Source organism: Heteronotia binoei, chromosome 11, assembly GCF_032191835.1.
Source record: "Heteronotia binoei isolate CCM8104 ecotype False Entrance Well chromosome 11, APGP_CSIRO_Hbin_v1, whole genome shotgun sequence".
Taxonomy (NCBI): Eukaryota; Metazoa; Chordata; class Lepidosauria; order Squamata; family Gekkonidae; genus Heteronotia; species Heteronotia binoei.
Window position 1 is genome coordinate 65,810,561 of NC_083233.1, and position 18,635 is coordinate 65,829,195.

At 45.9% G+C, this 18,635-nt stretch overlaps 1 protein-coding gene across 19 annotated transcripts in view; it reads right to left on the reverse strand.

The window, feature by feature from the left end:
- Positions 1-8,282: 8,282 nt before the first annotated feature.
- Positions 8,283-18,635, reverse strand: part of FBRSL1 (fibrosin like 1) — a 1,099,284-nt gene continuing 1,088,931 nt past the window's right edge. For 17 of the 19 annotated variants that reach the window (XM_060249815.1, XM_060249816.1, XM_060249814.1 and 14 more), the window contains 3 exons: positions 16,313-16,396; positions 13,787-14,015; positions 8,283-10,310 (listed from right to left, as the gene is read on the reverse strand). In XM_060249815.1, the coding sequence (XP_060105798.1) occupies positions 9,074-10,310; positions 13,787-14,015; positions 16,313-16,396 (1,550 nt within the window). In that variant the 3' untranslated portion in view covers positions 8,283-9,073. The remainder of the gene's footprint in view (positions 10,311-13,786; positions 14,016-16,312; positions 16,397-18,635) is intronic. The other 2 variants (XM_060249809.1, XM_060249806.1) reach the window with 1 other exon arrangement.

Sequence of the window (18,635 nt, forward strand, 5' to 3'; positions counted from 1 at the left end):
CTGTCTATAACAGCGCGGATTGGGGAGGGGGGGCAATTTCCCCAATTGTTTATCCCCCTTCCTGTGATTCCTTATGGCTCTCTGACCGTAAAATGCAGCTCTCCCACCCCACTCCACCCGTCAATACCTAATTAACAAGGCCTCATATGGAATGCACTGGCCTGAAATACAGTTTGGCACACAACTCCTTCCCCAAAGCACGCCTCTTTCCATTATTTTTTCCCCTCTCTCCATGCAGCAAACACTATGGGATTTTTATTGGCCATTGCCTCTAGTAACTGTTCCTTGTCTTGGCTTTTTTTTAAAAAAGGAAGAGAGAATTATATATATAAAGGCAGGGTGTTGACAGCAGGGCTGGGAGCGTGTTCTCCAGGAGCCGCTGCTCCAGCTGAGTCTTGCTTGACTTTTAATCCTTGTGACACTTGTCAGGAAACTGGTTGCTTGCCACCACGGCAACAGAGTTCGTGGGGACTGCTGGGGGAAAGCCAAACTGTCCCTGTCATCTCCTGCGAGTGCTCCAAAGGATCAAGTGTTTCAGCCAGCGAAGTGAGGATGACGACAGTGACACGACTACAACAAATCATCTGGCCTTTAATGGTTTATGCCTGAGAAAGGAGGAGGAGAGGAGGAAGAGAGAAGCTCCGTTTCCATTCCAGAAGAGCATTCCGTCATCTAGCAAAGGGACCCATGAAGCTCATCCAGGGCCGGCTCTGCCACTAGGCAAACTAGGTGATTGCCTGGGGCCCTCGCCTTCTGGAGGTGCTGAATTGGGCGCCCCGCATGTGATTCAGTGATGCTATCAGTGCAGGGGGCGGGGCGTGCCAGAAGTTAGCCTTGTCTAGGATGCCAGACAGTCTAGGGCTGGCCTTGGGCTCATCACTTGAAGCTACGGGAGTAAAATGGCCCCTGAATCTACTGTGGAGTTAGATTTGCCCTCCCTGCTCCAGCAATTGACCAGAAATTTTTGGAGATGGGACATTACTTTCTCCTTCTCTCAATCTCTGTGGTCTTTATGATAGAAATTGGATGACTTCCTAGAGGGTCTCCCTGAACTGACATCACTTCTGGGTGGGTATCTCTCACTGGCTGTTATGTCCCTTTTGGATGATGTTCTATGAACTAAGGGGAAATTCATTGAGCATAATAATTGATGCCATTTCCCCCCATTTTTTCCCTCCTGCCTACAAAAATCAGCGAGCACTCTCATGAGTGCTTGGGCTTATCTGTGGCTAGGAAAACTCATCTCTTTAAGCCCTGCAAATTGGCTTTGGGAGTATTTACCCTGGCCCTTCTGCCAAAATGGCTGCTGTGTAGCCTTACCCAGGTGGCCACAGGCAATGGGTGAACACCCACTCATGCTCTCAATTGTCTTCTTTTGATCAGTTGAAGAGTGGGAGAAAAATGGGGAGGGGGGATTAAACAACATCTGCAACATTCTAGGAATTTCCCTTAAAGTTTATGGTCTTTACCATAGAGATTTGGAAATTTCTAGAGCATCGTGGGGGCTGTGACATCGCTTCTGGGTGATCACTTGGAAGTGACATCACAGTGCCCATGAAAACTCCTTCTCTTCAGGCTCTGACCCACTAAAGCGCCCAGGATTTGCAGATGTGGGATTGGCAGCCCTGCTCCTGTGAAAACCAACTTCCTGGAAAGCAAATGGCTAACGGCCTGGAGGCCATAGGTAGCTCTGGTTTGAGACCTTCTGGTTAAAGCACAAGAAAGAAAAAGCTGGCAGCACTATAATCTTTAGAGGAGCCTGATGGGACAGAAGAGGTTCACAGAGGACATGGCACTCAGCTTTGCGCGAGCACATGCGATGCCTCTGTCATCATCCCACAACTGCACAGATTACTTATCTGTGCACTTTCAGCAGCAGGGGCCGAAGTCACTGAAGGCAACCTCTTTTTCTTAAGCTGTGTGAAGCTCTGATGGGTTTTGGAGAGTGCTTTCCCTTTCTGCTCCCTCCCCCGCCCCATCCGTTAAGGCCTCCAACCACTGTGTTTGGATTTTCCATTATGTTCTGAAATGGAAGTCTGTAATTTCATCTTGTCGTTCCCCTCAACCTTCTTTTCCTTGTAATACAGAGTGTTACTAGAAACAGCGTATTCCTGATAAAATATTGATTGTGGCAGCTTTACGGGGTTGGGACGTCAGTAGGGGCAATGGCCTTTGAAGTTCTCTTATTTCCTTCAGGATTGCTCAGGCAAAACTGGCACTGATGTCAGCTGGAGAACTGCTTGGCCTGCAAACATCCCCTCTGTAGAGAACCCTGTACTGTGCATTTGTTTTATTATTTACACAGAGAGCGTGATGCAGAAGCAATGTAAATGCCCGGGCTAAGAGCTGATTTCCACCCCAAACTCCCCCCCGCCAATCCTGAGCAATAATGATATTGGTTACTTGTTGATCCCCTTTACTGCAGCTCTCCCATGACAATTGCATCACAAAAACTGGACAAGTTTTGTGCAAGAAAGAGACCAATGCATTTCCACCCTTCCTTTTGAAGAGATAGCCTCCTTCAAAACAGCTCCGTAGTCAGTGACCAGACGTTCCAGTGCTAAATATGGCCTCACAAAGGAATTACACCTGGCCTCCCAACTGCAAACTGGCAGCACAGTCCTAAGCAGAATCATACCGTTCTGAGCCCCTTGACTTCAATGAGCTTAGATGGTGTAGGATTCCACTGTATCACCACCTAGAGTGGGGGTCCCCAACATGATGCCCATGGGCACCGTGGCACCTATTGACTTCAGTCGACTGAAATGTCGACTGAGGGGTGACATGATTGAGGTTTACAAGATTATGCATGGGATACAGAAGGTAGAGAAAGTACTTTTCTTCCTTTCTCACAATACAAGAACTCACGTGCACTCAATGAAATTGCTGAGCAGTTGGGTTAGAATGGATAAAAGGAAGTACTTCTTCACCCAAAGGGTGAAGGAATTCACGGCCACAAGAAGTGGTGGCAGCTACAAGCATAGTCAGCTTCAAGAGGGGATTGGATAAACATATGGAGCAGAGCTCCACAAAGGCTTTTAGCCACAGCATATTGTTGGAACTCTCTGTGTGGGGCAGTGATGCTTTGTATTCTTGGTGCTTGGAGGGGGGCACAGTGTGAGGACTAATAGTGCCCTGGCCCCACTGATGGACCTAATGATGGCACTTGGTTTTTTTAGCCACTGTGTGACACAGAGTGTTGGACTGGATGGGCCATTGGCCTGATCCAGTATGGCTTCTCTTATGTTCTTATGTTGACTTTTCCTGGTGTCTACTGAGTGTTTTTAGAAAGTGCCAGGGACAGGTGAAGCTTTTGTCCAGAAGGGCTTTGGATTGACCACTGGATATGATGATAAAATTACAGTTCCATTTACCTATTGGTTCTGAGCAGCTGAACGATGAGCCACAACATCTGAAATTTGGCTATGGCCAGGGTGATTTTGTCTGTGTCTCATCAGTCATGTCACCTAGCAGAGGGTAACATGGAGGCCAAACTTTCAAGAGGGATAATCAACTCATTTCTGTACTCTGGATGGATACAGCAATCAAGTTGCTTTACATAAGGCCCATTGGTAACCACTAAGGGTAATATATATATTTTGGAACAGTTAGATTTTTCACATATTTTGGCATCTGTTGGAGAGGTGGAATTCCAACTGCAGCTGAAGAGCAGGTACATCTGGACCTCAGAGTGCTTAAATAATCAAGCTTCTCCATGCAACCACTGAATGTGATTGTTTGCACAGCTTAAAAGGCATCCTATTAGACAGAGCTTTTGCCTGAAATGTTGAACGGTTACTGATATAGTGGTGTGTAACCTTGCTCCCTGACATTTTATGGTGGGCTTGGCTTCCTGGGGCAGCCATTTTGTGGTTGACTTCACTTCCTGTGGTAGCCATTTTGTGGTTGTAACCCACTACCTTGTATCAGAATTCTGTAGGCTTAGAGGGATGTGGTTTTTAGGGATGGAATTTGTTTTGGGGTATGGTGGGGGAGGGAAGGGAGCCTTGGACCATCACAAACACATTATCCTCAGAGTGGCTCTTTACTTCAATTTTTAACCAGCAGTGATATGGCACCACCACTGGTGTTGCACCCCTGCACAACCCCACCCACACAACCCTCTCACCAGCCATCAGGCAGCAGCTTGGGTTTGAGATGAGGAGGAAAGATGGAAGGGAATGAATGCCTGCAGCCTTAGGGCAATAAGGAAAGAGCATGCAGCCTGCACATCCTTCCAAGCAAAGTCAATCAGATTCCTTGGCCTTTGTACAAAAGGAGAAATTTCAGTAGCTGTGCATTCCTTATCAGTGCAAATTTTAAGAGGCTATAACCCCCTCTTGAAAGTATCCCTGTAAAGGCAAAGCATGTCTATTGATGTATGCCTCTTCACAGACTCATTTTTCAGTAGGTTTCCGAATAATTGTGAGACGAACCAGCTTCTGCATTCGCGCAGAAACAGTCCTAAATTGCTTTAAAACTTCTGACAATGTCATAATTTACTAGAAGAGTTTTGCATTCTTATTTCTGTAGGAACAACTTTGATACAAAGAAGGAAAGCCTACTGGCAAAAATGAGAAGGGAGTGACTTAAACTGTTACACACACATGAAATTGCCCTATATCAAGTCTTTTGGTCTATCGACGTCAACATTGTCTATTCTGACTGATAGCAGTTTTCCACTTACTATCTGATCCTTTAAAGTGGGAATCTTGGGGATTCTGCACACAAAGTATGGACACTGCCACTGAGCCACCTCCACCCCCTCTCCCCGCCATCCCACTTGACTTCTTCAGTTTTCCATTCACACGAGTAGAACCCATCTCAAGCTTTTATGGTGACTCATGATGTGGAGTTTTCAGAGGCACCTGTAAGACCTTGCTGCAGCCTGGATCAAAACCCCAAATACATCCCCTGATCCCTTGAGCCTGGCTAAGTTATTCTCTCTTACATTGTCTTCTCTGCATCCCTGCTGACTTTTTTTGCAGGATGTAAGGAGGAATCTTGGTTATAATTTCAAAATCATAACGTAGCTATAGTTCCAGCATGGAGGGCAGACACATCCTGTAGTCGTCTTTTTTTCCATTAGAGGCATGGCTAAACCTGCAGCACCAACTGGTCTCATTAATTGTTGGGTCCAGCGAGACAAGAACACACTTTACTGAGTCCTATCCTGACTTTGTCTGCATACAAATGAAAGAAATGGACCATCTGTAAGGGTGATGATGTGTGGCAGACCCTGCCTGCATGAAGTGAATTCTAGGCACAGAAAAACAAGAACACAATGGCCCCCCGTTCAGGTGAACTTGTCTGATATGTACAGCAACAGGATTTATAACCAAGAGCCAGTTTGGTGTAGTGGTTAAGTGTGCGGACTCTTATCTGGGAGAACCGGGTTTGATTCCCCTCTCCTCCACTTGCACCTGCTGGAATGGCCTTGGGTCAGCCATAGCTCTGGCAAAGGTTGTCCTTGAAAGGGCAGCTGCTGTGAGAGTCCTCTCAGCCCCACCCACCTCCCAGGGTGTTTTGTTGTGGTGGGAAAAGATATAGGAGATTGTAAGCTGCTCGGAGTCTCTGATTCAGAGAGAAAAGTGGGGTAGAAATCTGCAGTCTAAAATGTAGTGGAGAGCCAGTTTTCAATAGTGATGCAAACTTCTTTGAACATATGAAGCTGCCTTATACTGAATCAGACCTTTGGTCCATCAAAGTCTGTATTGTCTTCTCAGACTGGTAGTGGCTCTCCAGGGTCTCAAGCTGAGGTTTTTTGCACCATTTTGCCTGGACCCTTTTTTGGAGATGCCAGGGATTGAACCTGGGACCTTCTGCTTCCCAAGCAGATGCTCTACCACTGAGCCACCGTCCCTTCCCGACACTACTACATAGCTGCCTCAGATTTGAATGATGCATATTTTGAAGTGGGTGGGGGTAGTAAAGAGAATTTATATGAATATTTGAAATTGACAGTCATGATGTCCAGTTATCGGTTTTTTTAATGAGCTTCTTGAATGAAATTCTAGCTATCTAGATAAAAAAGATTCTTTCTGTATAGGTGCTATGTCCCCCAATCCAGGCAACAACATATTACATATATGGTACTCAAATATATCCAGGGCTTTTTTTTGTAGTAGGAACTCCTTTGCATATTAGGCCACATACCTCTGATGTAGCCAATCCTCTTGGAGATTACAGGTCTCTTGGTATATAGGGCCTACTGTAAGCTCCAGGAGAATTGGCTACATCAAGGGTGTGTGGCCTAATATGCAAAGGAGCTCCTGCTACAACCCCCCCTCCCGAATATATCTTTTTCCCCTGTAGTATCCTTGTTGTTCCCTGGGGTGGTAGGAAAGAGCTGTCAGGTCAAAGCTGACTTATGGTGACCCCTGTAGGGTTTTCTAGGCAAGAGATGTTGAGGTAGTTTGCCGTTGCCTGCCTCTGTGTAGCAACCCTGGACTCCCTTGGTGGTTAAGTACTAACCACAACTGACCCTGCTTAGCTTCCGAGATCTGCTGAGATTGGGTTGGCCTGAGCCATCCATGTCAGGGCGTTTTTCCATATATTGAATGCTTTCCCCCCTGTACTGAATCACAGATCTCTGGAGTTTAATGTATAGGCCTACTTCATTGTGCGTACCATGGCTTTCTGGCATCTTCTCTGCCACTCTGAGTCACAGAACCATAGAGTTGGAAGGGACCTCCAAGCTCATCCAGTCCAACTCCCTGCACAATGCAGGGAATTCATAAATACTTCCCCCCCTTCATACATCCCCAGAGACCCCTGAAGGCTGCAAGCCCACAAGATGGCAAGAAATCCTCTCCAGGATCCCTGGCCAAAGTGGTCTGGAGAAAAATTGCTTCCTGACCCCAAAGTGGTGAACAGCATTCCCTGGGCGTGTAAGGAAGGGACATTAGAACTAAGCGCTAATGCAACCCTTACTGCCCTCCTTCTTATGATCTGCCTCAGTCTTGTACACACCTTCCCTATGCCCATGCTTGAACAGCAGGCTTGAACTAGGGAAGTGGCTTACAGCAAAGGGTCACCTCCTGGCTGAGCTACGCGGTTATTTAACGGTGCATGGTCCTTCTGAATTTGCCAAAGATTTTATCACCGTTAACAGGCCAAGCACGTTTATCAATAAACCATTTACTCTCCGTCTCCCTCCCGGCGATGACTGTGACTAGATCTGACACACAAACACTTAACTACCTTTTTCATCCAAAATCAATGTTGTATTTATCTCCAATGATCTACAAAGAAACTGAATGTTTAAAATTGCAGGGAAGGGGGTGGGGGTAGGGAAAGGGAAGGAAATACAGAAATTCAAAGAAAGAAAATGTTAGCAGATGTTTAAGTTAACTAGAGAGCAGAAACCCAGAATAATGTGAAAATATGAATGCTGGAGGGGGAAAAAAAGGATGGTATAGAATGTCAATACATGGATATCTCTCAAGCTGGGGGCGATATACAGATGAAAGGAGGCGGCTGAGGGTATCTCTGTATGTGATTGCAGTTCCAGGGGACCACTGTTTTCTACATGCATGGTCCCTCTGTCTGTTCTACCAATTTACTGTTGGGGGGGGGAGGGAGAATGGTGGTTACAGAACAGCCAGTGGGAAGTTAATTTCTTAAAATGGATTCTGGATGCTTTTGGATGGCTTGTGGCAGCAGCAAACTTTACATATGAAAAAGAAAGCTGGAAATCAAGATTTAAAACAGTGGTGCAAAACAGTGGTGTATTTTGTTTAATTAACCATTTGACTCCCCCCCCTCCTATTATTCTTGTATGTGGTTTTAATAAGAGGACTTGGAGAGCAGCAGACAGGGAGGCTGTGCCTGCCCCCACCAAAGTAAGACCTGGAACTGGGGGGAAACAGAGAATGGGACCTGTCACATCAGTTGCATCTGGACTGCAGATGTTTCTGTGGCAGCAGGTAATCTGGGTCCTGTCCTCCTCTTCTTTGGATTGAAACCAAATGGAAAGACCTGACCTCTCTGTCGGGTTTTCTTGCTTAATCAAACACAAGATCCCTTCTCTTCCTTCACCCAAATTAGTGCCGTTCCCCCCCCCCCCCCCAAGAACATTGCCATTCAGCTTTTTGGTTTTTGCAGGGGGCTGTATCCGTTTTCCTTTCCATCCCACCCACCTGTCCACCAGGATCTCTTTGTGTAGTTGAAAGCCATATGCCACAATCCACTATGTGAGCTTTGTGGGGGGGTTTTATACAGGTACGTTTTTTTTTCTCAAGAAGGACGTGTCGGAATAATATTAACAAATAACCAGAAGAGTGGTTCTAGAAACCATTTTTTATAAAGTCTACCTATGTTAAGAATTCAATATTGGTGTACATTTATATTAACAGAATATTTACATATCGTTTTCTTTTTGTTGTTGTCGTTTAAAACAAGAAGTCAAAAAAATTCTCATTTCTTCATAATATAAGGCAAAAAACAAACATAGGTTTTGTACATTATTATTATTATTATTTTAATATATATCTGTAACTTCAGTTCCAAAGTACCAAGAGAAGTGAGCGGCCTCGATTTGGGAGCCTCACAGTGGACTGTAAGAAACTGCAATATTTCCATAAATAATACTTTAAGAAACCCTGGGTGGCTTTTGTTTTACTTAAGGATCTGAGGCCATTAAATTTAAGCTCAAAACAAATGCTTTTTTTTAAGTGAATAAAGAGCAGAAAATTTAAAAAAATACAAATTCATTAAAAACGTTTCTCACATTTGGGAAAAATGTACAAACTTGGTAATTTAACTCAGCACAGAAGCAAAAAAAAAGAAAGAAAAAGAAAGAAAGAAACCCAACAAAAACAAAACAAAAAAAATCAAGACCTATATATTAAATTTCCATTTTCAACAACCATCTTGGTTGGCAGGTTTGTAGCCTAGAACCCTTCCCCTGTCCCACCCCCAAATTATTTATGGAACTGTGCTTAATTTCTACAAATTTTACAGTCTTTTCTTTTTTAAAAAAAGTTTACAGCAGTGCATTTTTAAAAGGTATTTTTTTTCCTCCCCTCTTCTTATATTTACAGGTGAGTTTTAAAATTCATCCTGTTAGAGATTATCGCGCCTCAACTTCTTTGGGGTTCCTAGAAGGAGAATAGTCTCTTGATTCTGAGTTTGTGAGTGGAGTAGTCCGGCGGGGAGAGGAAGGTCTTGTACTACTGGCTGGTACCAAAGGGGGCGGGGCACTCAAAGCGGCTGTAGGTGGGTTCCTATTTAGGATTCCATTGTGCATGGCTGCAGAGGGGCTGAGTCTGGGGTAATGCATCCCACCGAGATGAGGCATGAAGGATGGCACGTGTGCCAAGTGACTTTCGATAGGGGATGGGTGCAAGTGCTGCATCCTGGCACGCTCCAGTTCTTCCCGTAAGTGCAACCGCTCCCTCTCCTCCACTTGTCGGAGCCGCTCCTGCTCACGCCGCGCTTCAAGAAGGTTCTCGTGGTTATAGTCGTGGGGCTCTCTGTCTCGGTAAGAACGCTCATGGTCGTAGAATCCAGAAGTGGTGGGGAACCTGTGGATGGGATCTGCTCGGAGCTGGAAGTCCATTCGACGGTGCAGGTCTAAGCTCCGATAGGCATCTCGTAAGGGATCCCTCACTGGATCCCAAGAAAACCCGGGATGGGGCAGCCTCTCTCTGCCCGACAAGGGATTCATGCCCATTAATGGGGTCATCATTCTGCTTCGGTCCAGGACATTCATATTGTTCATCTGATGGACGCTGCCCATGGAGATAGGCATTGTGGCTGCCATTGTATGGGGCAAGGGTAATCCATGCAAGGAAGGTGGCGGTGGGTGCTCAACAGTTCTGGAATGCTGTGAAGGTTCAGAGCTCACTACCAACACGTCCCCATCCTCCTTGCGCTCCTCTTTGACCTTGATGTCGTTCTTTATCTTCTGAAGGTCAGCTGGAAGCTCTGGCTTTCTTTCAATGTCCTTGTTCATTAGATTGCTGAGTTTCAAGCTCTCGCTCAGTGCAGGTTTGCTGTAGGGAGATACAGACTGAATTACTGGCTTTGTGTTGTCCTCTGAGGATCTCTTATCATGGCTTGGCGGTTCCTTCACTGGAGAGCGACTTTCTTTGATCTTGTGCTCCACGATTGGAGGAGGATCCCTCAGTCGGTCGGGAATGTCTCTCTCTGGTTCTTTAGACCTTTCTCTGTCACCAAGTCCTACTTGTCTGGCGGGATCGCTGGAGGTTAGGCTGTTGCTACGGATGAGGTTGCTGATCTGGTGAGTCACTGGAGCCGAAGCTGGTGAGGATCTGTTTGAATGCCTGTTTTTATCCAAAAGATCCCTGGAGGAAAATATATCATATGGTTAGCACGTTGCCAACTTATGACAGGTCTAGTTATATGTTGTCAGTAATATCCTTGCTGTAAAGGAAGGAAATTGCTAGTTCTTTCCCAACAGGCACAGAAATGCTAACGTCTTTGGAACCCAGTTGGAATGACTGAGAACAATGAATACCAAATGCCTGAAGAAAGCTTAATGTGAAAAAAAGAAAACTGCGGCTGAAATAGGACACTTGGCCAAATTTAAACTTCAGTCGCCTGGGCCTCAAAGTTTCTGGCCTTGAAAGCTTTGTAAAATAGCTAAACCAAGTAATGCTTGCAATCAGAGAATTGCAATGAGGATTTATAAACACTTTCCTGTTGCTATAGACTTAAGCAGGATGGGGTGCTCAAGCCAAAACAAGCAAACATGTATGTTGGCCTGCCAGGGTTGAGTTGTGTGTAAGGGGCAAACTATTAAGGAAAGCTATGATCAGACTGAATAATAACAACCATACCCAATGAGCAACTACCAGATCTGCATAACAGGTGGCGTGCGTGAAAGCAACGTCAAAAACGACTGGTGCTTGCACGGGGGACTACCTTTACCTTTTTTAAAGTACAGTAGCAAATTATACAAAATCTTATATGGGGATAATTTGATTTGCAATCCTTTGGTGTCATTTGCCTTTGGAACTACAGAAACAATGCAGCCCTCCGCCTTGACACTGGGCTGTGCATCTGAACACTTTCGCCTCCAATTCCTTGAAGAAAAACCAGAAATCCTCCAGTTTAAAAAAAGAAGAAACTGAGCAGCTATACCAAGTTTGGTCCAGCTGGCTCCAGCTGCAGAAAAACAGGTTGCTTACTTGTAACTGGTGATCTTTGAGTGGTCATCTGTGCATTCACACCAGTGGGGTTTACCTTTTCGTAGGGCCTGTAAGACAGAGCTATTCTGCTGGGCCTTCGGTTGAGGCAGTGGGTGCCCATATCCCATCTACTTGGCCTGCCTTGCTGCAATGTTTTTCTAATAATACCATCTTCTTACTTCATCTGGGCCTATAGCTACATTGATACGCTGAGCGTACCCAATTAGAACTGCTGCCTATGCTGTTATATTACTGTTTTAATTGTTTTATTATGTTGTCTTAATGGTTTTAATATGTATGTATTGACTGTGGTTTATATTATGTTATTCTCTGCTCTAAGCCTGCTTGCGGGAAAGGGCGGAATATAAGTCAACTGAAATAAAATGATGATTTAAGCCTTTCTGCAAAAAGTTCTAGAACATCTGAGTGCACTGTTGTCCTCACAAGCAACATTAGAGAACAGATGCCCCCATGAGGTTTAGAAATCATACAAAATTCTTCAGCAGCACATTCATTTGGCCTCCGCGGCCAGTGGTTCTCTTTTGGGGCCTTACTGGCTAACGATTTCCATCCCCTCAAAGGGCCATTTTACATGTTGCCGTTTAGCACATGGAGGCCATTTTAAGTCATATGGTCAAGAACCGAGCAATATATACCATGCAGCTCAGTGCTTCAACAGGGCAATTTTCACTATCCACCCCTCCCCCCCCCAAATGGATAAGACATTTATGGAAAATATAGTTCCCAAAGTGAGCAGCTACCTGGGAACAGCTCACTCACTGGCCACAGATGCCTTATGCAGTGATTCATAGCGACTGCAACATGCAAACTGGATGCCAATGCCCCATTCCAAAGCTAGAATTTAAACTATTCAAAATGAGACACTTTATGGGAAATTTGTTTAAGAGCCATCAAGGTGCCCCCCCAACACATGATGACTCCAGGACCGTGGGGTTTTCAAGGTAAGAGACGAGCAGAAGTGGTTGATCATTGCCTTCTGAACACTTTCTCCTCCAATTCCTTGAAGAAAAACCAGAGCACATGGTCTCCCATCCAAGCACTGGCTGTGGCCAACCTGCTTCGCTTCAAACCTTTGATGAGCTCAGGATAGCTGGGGCTATTCAGGCTGCAATATGCAAACTGGATGCAAATACTCCAACCCAAAGCTAGAATTTAAATTATGCAAACAAGACATCTTACAGCAGGGGTGTCAAACATGCGGCCCATGGGCCAGATGCGCCCCGCAGAGGGTTCCAATAAGGCCTTCCATCAACTGGCTGTTGTCTGCTTCATTCTCTCTTGCCTGCTGTGTTCGGTCGCCATTTTGTGTTTCTTCCCAGCGATCAGCCTGCCAGCAAAGCAGCCTTTATTTGCTCCTTCTCTCTCCCCCCTCCCTTTTCCCAAAGGGAGGAGGAGAGAGGAACCTTAGCCAATGAAAGAGTCTGGCTCTATAGCTCTGCTGGATGATTAAGTTTGCCAGACTCAACTAATCACCCTGCAGAGCTACTGAGCCAAGCCTCTCTTCCTTCCTGGCTGAGGCTCCTCCCTCTCCTTGTGCCCTGGGGGAAGGAAGGAAAGAGCTCCAGCTTCCTTTGCCCGGTCCTCACCATCGGAAGAAATACAAACAGCACTTTTAAGACTAGCAATGTTTTATTGAAGGTATGAGCTTTTTGCCTTGCTACAGAGAGAGAGGGGGAGGGAGATTTGTTGTGCTTGTTATGGGTGCAGCTGGGTTCCCCTCATATTTTTCATTGTATTCATGTCCTCCAGTCTTTCTCAATAGGAAAGTATGTGAACTATTGAGAAGAGAAATAACAACAAGCTAGCATTAGGCTGAGTGTGTGTGTGTGTGTGTGTGCGTGTGTGTGTGTGTCCAGCCCAGGTTTACCCAGGAAATTTCTATTGCTTTTTCTTTCACATATTCCTTTGATTGGGGAGCTTGAATTTAGACTTCCCAGATAAGTAGGCTGATACTAATCATTGTACATGGCTGTCTCTGTTCTTGTACTGCCACACAGGAGTTGTAGTTATTTTTCTGGAGAAGACTAGTTTTGCAGACAAGCACATAGCCCTTAGTCTGTGCCATGGTGCTTTCACATATCTTGACCAGCATATGAAGCAATTTATGTACAAAAGCTCACAATGCCCAGCTGCTTCATGTTTTCCTCTGGGTCTGAGGCTCAAAGCATTGACTATGAGATCTATAAGTTTCCAACTTATAGATGTGCACACTTGAACAACACTTGAACAGCATATTCAAGATTAGTACAGCACAGACTTTGCAGTTTTTGATGCAATAATTCATTGCAAGAGATGACATTTATCAGATTGTAAAACAAAATACTGCAAGAGTTCCAATGTTTTAAGTTAAAAAAAAATTGTGTTTGTCTGCAACCCCTTTATACAGTTTATATGTCCGCTACCTGACATTACATTTTATGGCACACATGACCCGGCCCAACAAAGTCTCATTTATGTCAAATCTAGCCATCATAACAAATGAGTTCGACACCCCTGTCTTTCGGGATATTTGTTTGACACACTCTAAATGCACCATAAGACTTTCCCATAAGATTAAAAAAACAAAACGGAGGCTACTCCTGGCACCATGTGTCACTTTTCTCATTCACCTCTCTTTATCTCTGTCCTCTTTGCTTGCAGAAAGTTCCCTCTTCTCTGACTCTCGGTCTCTGTCGTGATTCGTCACTGAGGAGCTCCGCTCAGAGTCACCGGGTTTGGGCCACTGAGGGGGGGTCGGGAACGATGGTGGTGTCCGGTGGAGTCTGTTCCATGGCTCGTGTGGATTGTTAAAGCTCTGGATGTTTGGCCCTTCTTTGTGGGCAAAAATGCTGTTGTGACCTGGAATCGGGAACAAAAGAGAAATATTTGGTTAATTCACTGCCCCCCACTTTGGACAAAAGGGGTATTGTCCCACATCAGTTCAGCAAAGAAAAAAGAAAAAAAAAGTGCCAATTACCGGCACAGTTTTCCTTTCAAGGCTGGAGGGAAAAAGACACTTAAAAAATGGTAATAGCAGGAGAGCTCTGATAACCAAGGAATGAAACAGTCGCCGTTTCAAGTCTCTGCAGAAAAAAGGCTAACTCTAGATCTGAGTAACTTTGTGGAAGTAATGAGGCCGTTTGCGCTGAAGATAAGAGGCAACTCCCAAATCACCCAGTTCCCCCTACTGTGATATCTGTGGTTAAACTGGCACTGTTATCGCTCCCCGCCACTGACATTAACAACGAGAATGCAGCTAGTTAAAAACGATCAGCCACCTGCAGTGAGAAGCGGTGATTGAGATCTTTGATTTTTTGGGGTGAGCAGACTAAGCCTGAATATAGCAATTCACTCTCTATGTCTCATGGCTCGCTGGTACGGATCAGTCACTTGGGTTTGCTCACCGGCCAGCGAATGTTCCTTCCCTTCAAAAAAAAAAGCTCTCATCGGAAAACCCAGCAGTCCTGCATGTAGTATTCTTTTCAGGGTAGTGCTACCTACCGGGGTACTCTTTTGAATACTCAAAATAGCCTCTGGGATGAATTGAGGGGTAAACGGTTGTGCTTTTGGAAGGTGCCGCTGAATCTGAAAAAAAGGGCTACTTTCTAGGCCTGCAAGATAACACAGAACCCAACGGCCCTTTTGGTAGCCATCTGACAGTATGCAAAGCGACATTCCCTGGTGACGGTTTGTATAGTTCTGCCGTCCCAAAGACAACGCGTATGACGATAGTTCCTTTTATCGCCCCCAACTTCCTTTATGAAGAGCCAGCAAGTTGTCTTTTTGAAGCCTTATTCAAACATATTGAGTCCCGGCCCAGCAGGCTCTTCTCCCAGAAAGGTTGGCCTGATTCAACGAATCCTTTCAACCCTCTTTGCGACTCTCATGGCATGCCTCCTTCAATTTACTTTTTGAAAGACGCTCTCATGAGGCACAGCTGTGGTCAGGGATCCATAAATATGGAGTGCAGGAACTCAAATAACTTTGGGCTGACCTTGATGCGATAAGTGTTTCTGGAGATTTTTACAGCTGCTTCTCGTAACTGCGTACAGTATGGGTTGGCTTATGTCTCGGAGATCTTAGAACTGTTAACGTCCTGCGTCTAGGTTTGCTTTGAACGTAGGTGCGTTCACCGCAACACAATTTTCCCCGTGCATTTTGACACTGCAGGAGTGCCAACCGCTGGCTCTAATGCAAAACAGGGAGGTCATTACAGATAGTCCATTTCGTAGGACTGAAGCATATTCTGGCGCCATCAGGTTGTCATAAATAGCACCGATCGTCTATTTGGAAAAAGCGGTGGAGACGAAACCCAGCTCTCTGCTCTCTCCCTTCCCACCAAGTGCATTGCTATTATTCAAGACAACCAGACTGGGAATCCTTATGACCAGCCCTGGCTTCCGGATCAAGACTTTCAATGCTGCAGCACCCATCAGTGTTTCCTCTGTTGGACTGGGGCTCGTTAATGTTTGAATTAAGCCCTCAAACAAGAGGACTGGCTCTGTGTGAGAACCCAGAAGGCTTTCTGGACATCACAAGGGCTTCTTCCCAAGATAAATGATTTATCATTTTGATATTACGTTTTTAGGACGTTTCGGTGGTTTCATAGAGCACAGCCCCCACACCTTTCAGAATCATTCCCCGTAAGAAGACAGAAGGGATGGGAAGAAAATGAAGATTTTAACCAGGCCATCTTTCTCGGGAAAGAGAGGGGAAACATAGTTGCTGGGTAGACATGTGAAAGCTGCCTTATACTGACTCAGACCATCGGTCCATCAGTGTCAGTATTTCCTACTCAGACTGGCAGCGGCTGCCCAGATCCTCAGCTAGAGGTCTTTCTTATCATCTACTAACTACCCAGGGGTTGAACCCAGGACCCTTCTGTGTGCCAAGCAGATGTTCTGCCGCTGAGCCACGGCCCGCCCCCACGGTGGAGGAAGGATGAAGGGTAACTTGTGGAAAAGCTCCCACCACAGAGACCTGGAACGCTTAGGTGCAGTGTTTTGTTTTCCCCCCAAAAAGAGGATGGAGGTTAGGAATTAAAGATTTTTTTTTTTAAGTTTAAATAAAACCACCAGCAGCTGCTTTTTCAATGTGAGCATGTGGTTTCTCTAGAGAGGAGGAGGTTTGTCTGCAGTAACCCAGCCAGTACTTACTCAGAGTATGACTGCCTAATCCTCCAAAGGCATTGCTGCCTAAGGTCCCAAGGCCGCTGAAGGTGCTTGACCTGCTAAATGGATCTGGAAAGGCAAACAGGGTTTTAGCCGGCATTGAGCCAAGAATGCTGGAGAATGAAACGCGCCCCCTCCTCCCCTCCCCCGCCTCTCTCTCTCCTTTTTCCTTTTTATAAATAGTCTGAATCCAAGTAGGATTAGGCCAGACTTTAAGCTGATCCTTCTCATTGCAAGGTTCTTTACACAGAAAATTCCCAGCATGTTAAAAATGGAGAAGGGATTTTGAGCGCTTACTCCATAAAACAGGTGCTGGAGCTAAGCTCCGGGCATGCCAGAGGGAGAGGGGGGAAAGCTGGAAGTTAACAGCCCAAGAGCCAAAATGACAGGCACAGCTACTGAGCTGAAACTCGATCCACCTGGAATCGCAACAGCGGAATGGAGAGCTGTAAACTGATTTCTGACATGATCCCCCCCCCCCCTTTTGTGTGGCAAACAGGCAGGAGAAGTTACAGCCTTTGCAGAAACCTCAGGGGGGCATTAAATGCCCTTTGATATACTGATCCTCCCCCTCTCTCTCTCTTTGGGATTGTGCGTTAAGTCACACCGCCTAGGCCCAAATATGAAGCAAGAATTTGACACGGCTGAGAAACTGCAGTATAGGATAACAAAGGACTCCTGTACAAGTAAGCTGACACTGGAGAGAGGGAGCCCCCAGCAATTGCCCCGGCCTTTGGCAGTGCTGCTCTGCGGGCATGCACAGATTAGAACAAACTAACTGCCCTAAATGGCTGAAAAAGCCTGAGTGTCTGCAACAGGGGACAAGCTTGGCACTGTCAGAACACTTGGGCCACCCTGCGCTCAAATCTCCTTCTCTTTGTTGTGCCGTCGTGCTGACCTCTTTGGGCAAATGCGATGCGGTCATTAAATCGATTATCAAAGCACGCACAAAGCACGGAAGAAAGTCTCTTCGCTGGCATTCAGATCTGTTTCTGCTCCTACGAAGGGCCGTAGAGTAAACTGGCGTTGAAGGAGGGCAGCTAGAGGTTGGGGACTTCCTCACTCAGAGGCTGTTCGCCTCCAGTGATCGGATGTTAGTGATACACGATAGGAGACGGTTACCGTGCTCAGAGATTAGTGACTTGCAAGGGCCACGACAGCCAGTGGGGGTGGGGCTTGTTTTTAATACTGTGAGGTAGTTTTAATGGGGATCCGCCTAAAGCAGGACTCTGAAGAGGGGGGCACAGGAATATCCCAAATAGAATCTGGGAAACCCAAGTTCAAATCCCCGTTCTGCCATGGACCCTCCCTGGGAGACTTTGGGCCAGTCACCTTCTCTTTTTCACAGGTTTGCTATTGTGAAGATCAAATGGAGGACAGGGGAAATGCTGTTTGGATTCCCATTGGCAAGAAGTGTGGGGGTTACCAGGGGTGGAATTCTATCAGGAGCTCCTTTGCATATTAGGCCACGCACCCCTGATGTAGCCAATCCTCCAAGAGCTTACAACAAAAAGAGTCTTGTAAGCTCTTGGAGGATTGGCTACATCAGGGGTGTGTGGCCTAATATGCAAAGGAGCTCCTGATAGAATTCCACCCCTGAGGGGTACAAATACCTAAATAAATAATTTGTCCTATTTGGGCCTTTAGTCTGATGCAGTAAGACAAATGCTTACATTTTAACACACACTTTTAACGCACAAAGCTGCCTTACGCTGAATCAGACCTTTGGTCCATCAAGGTCCGTATAGTTTGCTCAGACTGGCAAGAGCTTTTCAGGGTCTCAAGCAGAGGTCTTTCACTGCTACCTAATCCTTTGAACTGGACACACCAGGGATTGAACTGGGGACCTTTGGCGTGCCAAAGAAATGTTCTACCCCGAGCCACAGCCTCTTCCCCTTTGTCCAGAGGCTGTAAGAAAACACAGGTGGGGAACCACCTGTTTCCCACCCCTGATCGACGATACGCCTCATTGTCTGGAGAACAAATTACGAGAATTCATTGCGTTTGTTTTGGGTGATTTTAATTGCTTTTTGTTTGTTTGCCTCCAGCCCAGCGGGGGCCAACATTCAATCTGAGAAATGGGTGCACAGCTGGGGAAAGGTCACTCCGGCACCACCTCTGCACAGATAGAACAATGCCTCTTTTCTTCTGTCCCTTAGATCTGAGCTTTACTGAGGCTGCCTGGCACAACATAGGGGAGGATGAGAGAGGATTCTGCAGTCCAAACTCTTATCCCAGTGTTTCTGTTTTGGAGGACAGAAGTTGTTATTGCGGGGTTCCCAGGAAGACTAGCAGATTTTCCAAAGGC